The sequence below is a fragment of the Belonocnema kinseyi genome, chromosome 9, assembly GCF_010883055.1.
Source record: "Belonocnema kinseyi isolate 2016_QV_RU_SX_M_011 chromosome 9, B_treatae_v1, whole genome shotgun sequence".
NCBI lineage: Eukaryota > Metazoa > Arthropoda > Insecta > Hymenoptera > Cynipidae > Belonocnema > Belonocnema kinseyi.
In genome coordinates this window covers 105,972,171-105,984,591 of record NC_046665.1, presented here as the reverse complement: position 1 = coordinate 105,984,591, position 12,421 = coordinate 105,972,171, and the positions used below count along the sequence as shown (strand labels likewise).

Genomic DNA, 12,421 nt, shown 5'->3' with positions numbered 1-12,421 from the left:
TAAAATATTCTAGAAGTATAGCACATTTGGCACAAAACTTCATTTTATACATTTCCTGATTTTTCTCTAACTAATTTTTCACTTTTATTAAATATATTTTAAATATTTAAAGCTCAAAATTCTAATCTTATAACATTTTTAATACAGAATCTTTTATAATTGGAATAAAAAAATGTTGATTTAATTTATAAATTAATTCAAAGAATGTGATTAAATATATAAGAATTCTCGGTGAATTCCAACGAATTTACGATAAATTCATAAGAGTTAAGAACAATCCAAGTTAAATTCAAATGAATTCGATCAAATTAAAAAAATTATATCGAATGCAGTAGTTTGAATTGAGTTCATTCAATTTTAAGAAAATTAAAAAGAATTTAATGAAATGTCTAAGAATTCAAGAAGAGTTTGAAAGAGTTTATAATAAATTAAACAAAAACTAAAGAAATTCGAAAAAATGCATTGAATTTTGTAGAATTAAGTAAATTTAGAAGAATTCAGGAGAAAAGTCAAAGAATTTAAGAGATTTTATATAAATTATATTCTTAATATTCATAAAATATTCTAGAAGTATATCAGAGTTGGCACAAAATTTCACTTTTAAAATTCCCCAACTTTTCCCTGATTTGTTCCTCACTAGTTTGTCATTTTCAAATATTTTTAATATTTAAAGCCCAAAATTCTAATTTTTTAATAATTTTGATACAGAATATTTTATAAATGGAATACAAATTTTTTATACTTAAATTATAAATTAATTAAAATGCAATTAAATTTATAAGAATTCTAGATGAATTTCAACGAATTCACAATTCACAATTCAGTAGTTTGAAATGCGTTTATTCAATTTCAAGGGAATTAAAAAGAAGTTTATTAAATATCTAAGAATTCAAGGTGAGCTTGAAAGGCTTCACAGCGAATTAAAGAAAAAGCAAAAAAATTCACTGATTTTTTTAGAATTCCATCAATTTAGAAGAATTCAAGTAAATTAAAAAAATTAAGAGAATTCAAAAGAATTCAGGGTGATTTAATGAATTCAAATGAATACTAAAAAATATTTTGAAATCTCTTCAAATCTTTGAAACTTTGCAAAATCACTCACTTCTTGTGAATAAATTCTTTGAAATCCATTAAAATATTATAAAATCCCGTAAAATTCTATGAAATCTGAGATTTTTCGAAAAGCTGGAAAATTAATTGAAATACCTTGTGAGCTTCTAAAATCCCTAAAATCATTGAAATTTTCTGAAAACTTATCAAATCCTTTGGAATCTTTTTAAATATCTTAAAATCTTACACGTATTTTAAAATCACTCTATATCTTTAAATTCTAGGCAATTATTTACAACCGCATGTCAATTTTTTTAAATCCCTTAAAATCCCTCTGAATCTTTTAAATTATGCTAAGATATTCCAAATCCTTTGAAATTCATCAAAACTTTTTAAAGCTCTTGAACATTCATTGGCATTTTTTTTTAATACTCTACAATTTTTAAAATACTTTGAGGTCACTTCATATAATTAAAATCTATTAAAAATATCCGAAAATATTTTAAATTCTTTATAATCTTTTGAAGTCCCTTGGAATTTTTAAAATGTTAGAAAAATACTTTAAAATTGGGAAAAATACCCTAAAATCGTTCAAATTCTTTGAAATTAATTAGAATACTATTAAATGTCGTAAATATAAAATCTGACATTTCCTGAAATCCTGAAAAATGTATTAAAATACCTTAAGAGCTTTTAAATATTCGAATATTAAATTGTAAATATTAAACTAGAATAGTTAAATTCTGAACTAGAAAGCTGAATTTTTAACTTAAATGAATCTTTAACATGAATAATTGTATTTTTGACCAAAAAGATTAACTTTCAACCAAGAAGATTCATTTATATAAAAAAGATAATTTTTCAACCAAAAGTTGAATAGTTAAGTTTTTAGTCAAAAATGAATATTATACAAAAGAGATTATTTTTTAACTAAAATGATGAAATATTCAACTAGAACAGAAGTTAAATTTTCAGTTTAACAAAAAAAATGGTTTTCAACCAGAAAACATACAATGGAAAAAACAAGTTTTTAATCAAACAGCTCTTTTTTTCAACCAAAGAAATGAATTCGCAACTAAAATGATAAATATTTAACTGAAATACTAGAATTTTTCACCGAAAATAAGAGTGTTTCAACAAGAAGATTAAATTCCAAAGAAAAAAATAATTTTCTGCTATAAAGAAAATCTATTTTTAACAAAATACGTGCATTTTCAACGAAATAGTTCCATAGAAAAATGGAATAGTTAAATTTTTAATTAAAGAAATTAATTTTCAACCAAACTAATAAATTTTCAATTAAAATTATGAATCTTCAATTGGAATAGTTGGACTTTATGCGAAAAAGATTAATTTTCAACCATAAAGATTAATTTTCTACAAAAAAGACGAATTTTCTAAAAAGTACATACATTTTCAAACAAATAGTTCAATTTTTAAATGCAAAATATCAATTTCCAACCAAATAGTTGAAGTTTCACAACAAAAAATTGATTTTCCACAAAGCAGTCAACTTTTCAATTTAAAAAATTAACTTTTAACCAATTAGTTGCATTTTTAAATAAAAAAAGATGATTTCTTAAGGAATAATGCAAAAAATAATTCCATTACAATTCAGAAATATTTCTTCTTTGAAATACTTCTACTCTAAAAACTGCTTGTCTTTCTTTATCTAAAATTTAGAAGAGAGAACTCAAATTGTGACGAATTCTGACTTTTAAGTGGGATTTTTAAATGCCTTTCTTCTAAGTCCCAATTATAATTCTTTTAAAAGATTCTCGTTCCACTTAAAAAAAATCTCTGTTCCAAGTGAAATTATATTTCTTTACGGAAACTTTCTGTCCTAAAAGCGTGATAAATTAATTTTGTGAAAAAATAAGAAAATGATTATTTCTGTATGTTTAGAGCAACATCAATTCGATCATCAAATGTTAAGTCAGCCAACAAACATTTTTTTTAAAGAAGAATAAAAAATTATAATTCAGGAGGGCCGTTTTAATCGAAGAAAAAATTCCAGGTCATTTTCCGGTACGCAAACATTTTTCACGGCCAATGAAATTTAAAGAATCAAACTATATTTTAAACATTTTTCCATATAATGTAATAAACAATAAACAAAAAATTAAAGTATTCAAAGTGGAACACGTATAAACTGAAAGGTACTAAAACTTGTCAATTAAACAATGTTAAATGAAATGCAAATAAACTGTAAAATTTATAACTTTTATAAATTATAGAGTTCAAAGATTCAGATTAAGTTCCAAAAATATAAATCCACGTTCACATTTTCAATAGTCTAAATTAAAGAATCAAGGAATGAACTTTCAAATTTTTATTATTTTAAGTAATTTTAAGCTAGACACATTAAAAATTGAAAAATAATTTTTTCAACTTAACAGTCCTTAAATTAGAAGTTAAATTATTTTTATTTTAAATAGTCTAGGCGTCCTTCAAATCCAAATTCAAAATCATTTTTGAATGTTTTGTCAGAACTTTAAAATATATTTCAAAATGAATTGAATTTTTTCTATAACTTTTAGAAAATCCTGCAAATTTAAAAAAGAAATAAATTTGAATTTATAAATAACAATAGAACATTTATTATTTGTAAAAAGATTAGAGTAATTTTAAGAGATATTTAGAAGTTTTGAAAAAATTCGAATTAAATTTAGAACTTGAAATAATTTGAAATACTTACAGTCGAATTTAAAATAAAATTTAGATTGTTGCAGATTTCAAACAAAAAATTTAGAATTTTTTTTTAAATTGTGAAAGACTACTGAAGAATAAAAATTTTCTTAAGATTCTTAGGAAAATTGAAAAATTATTGTAACAGAAAGTTTAAGAAGATTTTAAGAGATTTAAAAAATGATCAAAGAAGAACATGGAAGATTTTAAGGATTTTATTTAATTTGCTGGATTTACAGAAATTGTAGAAAAATTCGATTAATTTTAAAATGTATCTAGGTTCTGAAAAAAATGTTAACAAACTTCGTTTAAATTATTTGAAATAATATCAAGTTTTTAATTAATTTTAAATCTTTTCAAAACTTCTACATTTTTCTTAAAATTACTCGAGTTTATGCATCAAAATTTAACAAATTCACTTATAAATTAAACACTTTTCAAATAAAAAAATTAAAATTACAACGTTAAAAGTTCTTTGAAAATCTAAAGATTCAAAGTTTTCTATGTAAGACAATTCAGTTTCAAATTGTTTTCTTTTCAATATTTGGTTTCAATTTACTCGTTTTAAATGAACAGTGAAATATTGTTAAAGATTAAATACTTATTCTTTATCTACATTAAGAAATTTTAAATTAAATGAGATACAAATTAAATAATTTATATTTACAATATTTTAAATTTAATAAAAACCTTTAATTATGACTATATTATTATGGATTTGTTTGTAAGTTGAAAATAGTAAAAGGCACGTTTACATTTTTTAATAACTAAAAAAATTAATAGAAATAATATATTAACAAACTTATTTATTAAATTTAATATAAAAAATTTCAAATTTCAAGACTTTCAAATTGAAAAAGTTACAATCTGGAAATCAAAATTTAAGAAATTGAAATTAGACCAAAATCCAAATTAAAAATCCTATTTAACGTCCAATAATCAAATTGATTCAAACTCCTGTTAAATAAAACAAGAATCCAACGACCAAATTTGGACCACAACGAAAAAACAAAAACAAAAAATCCTATTGCAATCTGAAAAAACCTTATCATTTTTCTTTCCTCTTTTTTATTTTTGTCCGAAAATTTTATTTGTTTTTTGGTTTTTTCAGAATGTAATAGGTTTTTTTGTTTTCTCGTTGTGGTCCAAATTTGGTCGTTGGATTCCTGTTTTAATTAACAGGAAATTGCATCAATCTGGAAATTCTGAAATTTTGAACGGATCTAGAACTGTTTAGTCGAATCAATTATTGTTCAGATTTCTATACTTAGAGTACAGATCCATTTAAAAAATAATTTATTTATTTATATTTAAAGTTGATAAAATAAAACTGTTTTTCATCAAAAACTTTCAACTTCAAATGCTTTAAATTTTTAATTGTTCAAATCCTCAAAATTGCACTTTAATTATTTTAAAAACTGTTAAAATCGAACTTGGACAGATTTTTCTTCCGAAAATTCGTAAAATTCCCGGTTTCCAGGTCCGACGGCCACCCCGTTTTTTATTGAAAAAATCTGAGATTTCCAAAACTTCTAATTTTTTTTAACCTTTAGAACTGCATTTTAAAATTCTTTAAATTAAAATATATGTTTAAAAATTCAAAATCTAAAATGGAAAATTGTTGAAGTGAACGATTTTCGAATTAAGCATTCTAAACTAAATGACATAATAATTTATAAAAATCAGAATTTTAGAAATTATTTAAAAACGGTTGAAATAAAAGTTGGAGAAAATTCTACTACGAAGAGACGTATAAATTAATTAACTAGTAAAATTTAATTTACTATACCTGCGTTGTCACATGGATTTTCCCCAGTACAGTCTTTGGGAATTCTCTCAATGCATTTTTTATGTGCATTGTATTGGCAGTCTTTACATTGGAGGCCTTGTTTGAACAACCCACGCAATAATTTTTTACAGAAAGCACAAACTGTCGGTCTCGTGTACGTGTGGACCACAAACGTATGTGGAATTTTTATTCGAGTCGCCATTTCTCGTTCCACCCAGACTGGTCTTCCTCCTAACGATGGAGACCGAGATTGCTTTGGTGTCACGATACTCGGAATTGCCTGGGAACAGTATTTTTTAAAAGAAAATTTGCCTCTTCAATCTTCAATTTATCGGAAAATGGGAAATTGTTAATTGAAAATAAAAGACTTGAAATTACTTTTCAATAATAGCGGATCGAAAAGTATCATTCATAATTAGAATCTTTTGGAATATTAAAAATTCTATTTAAAATAATTCTTCAGGCTAGAGATTTTTCTGGTAACGATTTGTTGAGAGGGGATCTTGTTTTGGAAAAATAAAAAAAAACTACAATTTGGAAATAATAAGCCTTTATTCAAATACTCAAGTCACAATTCGTTCAAAAAAATAATTATGTAGAGATTCCCTCAACACTTGTTAAAATTCTGATTACAAAATATATTTTCGTATAAAAAAAACTTGTAATTTTCCTGGTGGAAATTTTTTTACAAAAAAGTATAAAAAACTAGTAACTAGTGTAGGAATCTATAAATAAATGCAATAAGTTACAACAAAAATTACAGGAAAGTACAGATTTTTTCTATTAGTCGGACGAATTTTGTACTTTTTTTATATATTGCTGTACTTTATTGTAGTTTTAATTTCCTTCAAGAATTTAAAACTACAAGAATCCACAGGAATTTATAGTATTTTAATTTTGTATTATTTATTATTAGTTATTTTTATCATTTAGAATATTTGTCATCCTAGATCGAAAAAGAACAACTCTGTGACTGCAAATAAAAATTGTTATTTGAAGATTCAAAAACTTAACTGAAATTTAAAACACTCAAGTGGAATGCTTTTGAATTTCAAACTTCAAAAAATAGAAATTCTCGCTATTATGAATAAAAAAAATTATAAATGAAAAAAGTTACATCATTTTAATCATTTGAAGTCCGAACGAATTATTTATATATCAAAATTTGCTTTGAATTAAAAAAATATATTCTCTGAAAAATTGTTTAAAAAAATAATTTAAAAAATTTTCCAAAAAATCTAATAAAAAAATTGTTTTTATCTTGGAAATAAAATTTTTTCTACAATTTTTCGAAAATCCTGCAAGATTGAAAAAATTGCCTTTATATCTTCCAGGTTTTTCTGAGAATTTTGATAAAAAATTGTTATTCTTTTGAAATCTTTCAAAATGATTCAAAGATTATTTTTTGATATTTAAGATATTTTTGGTTCGAAATCTTCAAAAATCGACATTTTGTGTTAAATGTATTGAAAGCTTTTTAAGTTTTAAATTTTTGGAATCTTTCACAACTTCTAAATATATCTTAAACTTTCATGAATTCTTTACAAATTAATAATGGTTAAATTGTTATTTATCAATCCAATTTTTTTTTATCTTTTTAAATATTTCCTTAACATTAATTTTCCAATATAAAAAATTATTTTAAATTTTCACAGTAATCTTAATGATTTTATTTTCTGAAATCTCTTGAGATATTTGAAAACTTCAAATTTTTGTTCGAAATATTCAAAATTTCGGATTTTTAATCAGTTTGATATTATTTTAAACATCTTTTAAAGATTTTAAAGACCACTCTTGATATATAGGTAAAATCTGTATTAAAAAAAAAAGTTGCATAAAAAGTTCTTAGCAAAAGTGATATATTTAAAAAAAACTATTTCTAGTAAAAATGTATATAACATTTTTTTGACTACAAATAAAAATTGAACAATTTAGAGAAAAAATTGAACAAGGTCATTGAGATTAGAAGATTCTAACTCTTTAAAAAAATGATGCTAATTAAAGTTATAAGAACTTAACTGCAAATTAAAACACTCAAAGTGGAATAATTTCAAATTTAAAGATTCAAAAAAAAAGAAAGAAATCCACGCTTTTATTTTCAATGCTATAAATTAAAGAATGAATAAAAAAATCTATAAAATTTACAAATTACGTCATTTTAATCAATTTTAAGTCAGAAACAATCATTTATACAACAAAATTTGCTTTGAATTAAAATAATATATTCTCTGGATAAATTGATTAGAAAAATAATTTTAAAAATTGTTCAGGAATATAATAAAAAATTTTGCTTTTATCTTCGAAATCAAATTTTTTCTTCAAATTTTCGAAAATCCTGCAAGATTAAAAAGATTGCCTTAAAATCTTCCAGGGTTTTTTTTGTAAATCTTTTTTAATATTCTTTTATGATTAATTTTTTCAAACAAAAAAATCAACTTTCTAAATTCTTCCAAGGTTATTTTTTGTTCAAAATCTTCAAAAATCTACACTTTGTGTTAATTTTTTTGAAATCTTTTCAAGTTTGAAATTTTCTGAAACTTTTCAAAACCTCTAAATATATCATAAACTTTCGTGAATTTTTTCCAAATTAATAATTGTCAAATTGTTATTTATTATTTAAAATTTGTTTATTTTTTGTCTTTTTAAATATTCTCTGAACATTAATTTTCCAAAATGAAAAATTATTTTAAATTTTCACAGTAATCTTAATGATTTTATTTTATTTTCTGAAATCCGTTTTGAGATGTTTGAAAGTTTCAAAATTTGGAATTTTTAATAAGTTTGATATTTTTTTAAGTTTAACATAAATATAATTTATTAAAATCCATCGCTTTTATTATTAATGCAAAAGTGATGACTGTGTCCCTAAATATTAATATCTTTCAAAATAAACTTATACACACTTTTAAATAAAGACTTTCATTCAAATGAATTTCCCTGTATGAAATTATTAACAAACAAAAATATTTTGAAAAATAAATAACATCTGATTAAAAATTACGTTTAAAGAATGTGGATATCTAGGTAAAATTAAAAAAAAAAAAAAAATATATTGCATAACTGACATTTCTGCGTGATCTGTAATTTAATATAATTGCAAAAGTTCTGGGTAAAAGTATATATATATTATATTCATTTAGGAAAAATAAAAAATTTAATGTCGTCAAGCACCCAAATTAAAAAAATGTAAAATCCTGTAGTTTTCTGTAATATATTGTAAATTTTCAAAACAAAACAAAAATCAATAAAAAGTTAAACAAATTTTCGAACTGTAGAAACCTATACTTTGTTTTTAATTTTATTACTTTTATACGCAAAAGTACAAGAAAAAATTATCTATTTGTATTTTTAAAAAATTTTGTACCTTTTTGTACAAAAAAGTAAACGTTTTAACAAGAAATCACAGGTGTAGAAATGTTGTAATTTCTTGTAAAATTGTTTCCACCAAGGGTCTGTCTTATAAAATTTAAATACTGTATTTCAAGGCACCTTTTATTTCCGAATAAACTAAAAATCAATGTTCTTAAAAATTGTCATTACTGCCATTCTATAACTAAAAGGTTTTAACTATAACAAAAACTGATTAAAAATAATGCACAGATCCATTAAAATAGAATACTTTTAAAATACTGGTAGAAAATATTTCTAATGAAAAAATTAGGTACTTCTTCAACAAACAGATGTGTATAAAAAAAAAACTGGGGAATGTTTTCGAAGCTTATTTTTGGACTGAAAAAGTCCTGCTGTCAATTTTGAAAAAGTTGACTTATTTAAGGAACTTTTTCCAGGGAAAGGAGCTCACCAGGGTACTGTTGTTTTGACTCGTGCTAGGAGTGAGAGTCGTACTGTGGTTGTCGTCACTGGCACTTGTTAAACTACTCGTGGAACTCTGACTTGGAGATCTTGGAACATTCAAAAGTGTCGAGCTATGTCGTCTTTGACTCGCATCTTGAGAACAGTTATTTGGGACTTTTATAATACATCGCTTGTGGTAGTTCATGCCACACCCTAAAGCAAATTAGAAATAGTTTTTCTTAAAAAACAATAATTAAATTCATGCTCTCACAATCTAATAAAAAAAAGGCGAATTTCATTTGAAAAATAGAAAATTCGACACTAAATATTTATCAATTAATTCCTCGATCAATAATTATTTTTCCATTTAAAAATAAAAATAAAATAATATAATAATAATATAATATAATAAATAATTGAAAAAGTTACAATCTGGAAATCAAAATTTAAGAAATGTAAATTAGACCAAAATCCAAATCCAATCAATTAATTGATTTCCAGATTGTAACTTTTTCAATTATTTATTATATTATATTATTATTATATTATTTTATTTTTATTTTTAAAGGGAAAAATAATTATTGATCGAGGAATTAATTGCTCGGGGTTTTGTGTACATTTGATTGCAAATTATTCCATGAAATTGCAAAAGATTATATGGATTATTTGATATTTATTATATAGAAAAAATTATAGGATAATCAGCATTGCAATAAATAATACAACAATTTTGAAAGAATTATTGTAAAAAGTAGAGAAACTAAAAAGGATCGATTTATTTAAAACCACTCATAATGTCATGTGAAAGTACAAAAAATATCGATCCAGCAAAAATTTGTGAAATCCCTTGATATCTTTAAAATTACTTAAACTTAAATATTAGAATCCATATGATAACTGTTTAGTATCTCTTGACTTCCCTTGATACTATTAGAAATATTTTTTAGTCGATTAAAATTTTTTAATCTGTTAAAATCTGTTGAAATTTCTAAAATTCACCAAAGCCTTCAAAATAATTGGAGATCCTATCAATTTTTATTCTTTATTTGTAAAGCATAACTCATTTGAAATCCCTTTACAATAATATTAATTAAACTTATTCCTTCCTTTTATAACTCTTCAATTCATTTTCCTTTGAAGTCTTTGAAAAGCGTAAAAATATGTTTTAAAAACATATGTCATACTCTTTAAAATCATTTTTTCTTTATAATGTAGAGTCAGATTCTAAATGAGACTTATGTAATTACTTATTATTTTGTTTAATATAGGAAAAGGCAGTATAATTGAAATAAATAAAAAAAAATTGGATGGATATTCAGAACTTATAAAAAAGAATAAAAAAGTAAATAATGAATACAAAAATGAATTTTAAAAAAATGCCGAAAGTATATATTATTACCGAATTATAAAATTTCCCAAATTTCAAATAATGACAAGATTTTTAATTGACAACAAATATTATGAAATAAAAGAATTATTAAATTCCCAAAAATATTTTAATTAACGCAATTTAAAACTGTGGAACAATTTAATTAATCATTAATTAATCATTTATTAATTCTTGTCGGAAATTTTAAGTTTCAGTAATAGAAATATTTATTGTAATTTAAAACTTAATTTATTTTTTAATTCGGTCAATTTATAATTAGTTCACTTATATTTTTGGCATTTTTTTGCTAATTTGTGGATTGTTATTTATTTTTTGTATTAGTTAATAAATATAATTAATATATCTATATATTACAAACGGGGAATATGATATATTATTTCATATTGTTTTCTATTACAATTAAATAACGAGCTCTCTAATGAAATATTTAAAACATCAACTAGACTTTGTAATAAAGCTAAAATATTTTAACACTTGCATATTGTCATTCTTAAAGAAAGACGATTTACGAATATTTTTTATCTTTGGCAACACTCAAATGAATAAAAAACTATTTTTCGAAATGTTATAATAAATCCATGTTGTAATTAAATTCTGAGAATTGAGAACAAGTATATAAGTATTATCAGTTTATTTTTAAATTTATATAAATATAATTTAAATAAGATTTTTGATGAAATAAAAAAAAGAAAAAGATTTTTGAATTTTTCAGACGTGTAAGAAAAAATCTAGAAGATTTTAAAGACATTTTTTATTTTATAGTATTTTACAAAATATTATGAAAAATTCGTGTCTTTTAAAAAGACGTTCAGGAATTTTACAAGTTGGAAAGGAATCAGGAAATATTTGATAAATTTTCGAGAATGTTTCCCAGATTTAAAATATTTCTAATCTATTTAAATCGTTTTATTCTCTTGAAAATTTTCGAAATTATTTTAAATCTCCTAAGATTTAGTTTTTAAATCTTTAAAAATCTAAATTTCGAAAAATCTGTTAACGTTTAAAATTAATTTTGAATACCTTCAAATCTACTAAATATTTCTTGAATTTATTCGATTTTTTATTTATTTTTGTTTTGTAATCTTACGAAATTGTAACATTTTGCTTTAAAATCCTGTAAACTCATTTTCAAAATTTTAGGAAGTCGTTTGATACAATTAAAAACCTTTTTTTAATTTTCTCTTAAAGTTTATTTTTCAAAATAAAAATTATTTAAATCTTTCACACGAATATAAGGAAATTTTTTTTTTTAATCTTGTCAGACCTTCTAACTAAACCTTCTAATCTCTAAAAATTATTACAAATTTTACTGCATTTTTGATTTATTTTAAAAAATTAAAAAAATTGCCTTAAAATCTTTGAGATTCTTCTTTGACAATTTTTGAAATCTTTTTAAATAATCTCTTAAAATTACTTTAACTTTTCCTAGGAACCTGAAAAAATGACTTTCATGTTCGTGAAACTTTACAAAATTCATAAAAAATCTTTATAAAGTTTAATTATTTCTTAATCGTTTTGAAAATTTTCGAAATTATTTTAAAGCTCCTAAGATTTAGTTTTTAAATCTTTAAAAATCTAAATTTCGAAAAATCTTTTAACGTTTAAAATTAATTTTGAATATCTTCAATTCTAATAAATATTTTTTTATTTTACTCGATTTTTTATTTGTTTTTATTTTGTAATTTTACGAAATTGTAAGATTTAGCTTT

At 22.3% G+C, this 12,421-nt stretch overlaps 1 protein-coding gene across 1 annotated transcript in view; it reads right to left on the bottom strand.

Annotated features, from left to right (window-relative positions):
- The window catches only part of LOC117180353 (serine/threonine-protein kinase D1), a 58,856-nt gene that overhangs the window by 27,765 nt on the left and 18,670 nt on the right, over nt 1–12,421 (bottom strand). The window contains exons 4-5 of the mRNA XM_033372807.1: nt 9,330–9,535; nt 5,528–5,807 (exon numbers count right to left, since the gene is read on the bottom strand). Of these exons, the coding sequence (XP_033228698.1) occupies nt 5,528–5,807; nt 9,330–9,535 (486 nt within the window). The remainder of the gene's footprint in view (nt 1–5,527; nt 5,808–9,329; nt 9,536–12,421) is intronic.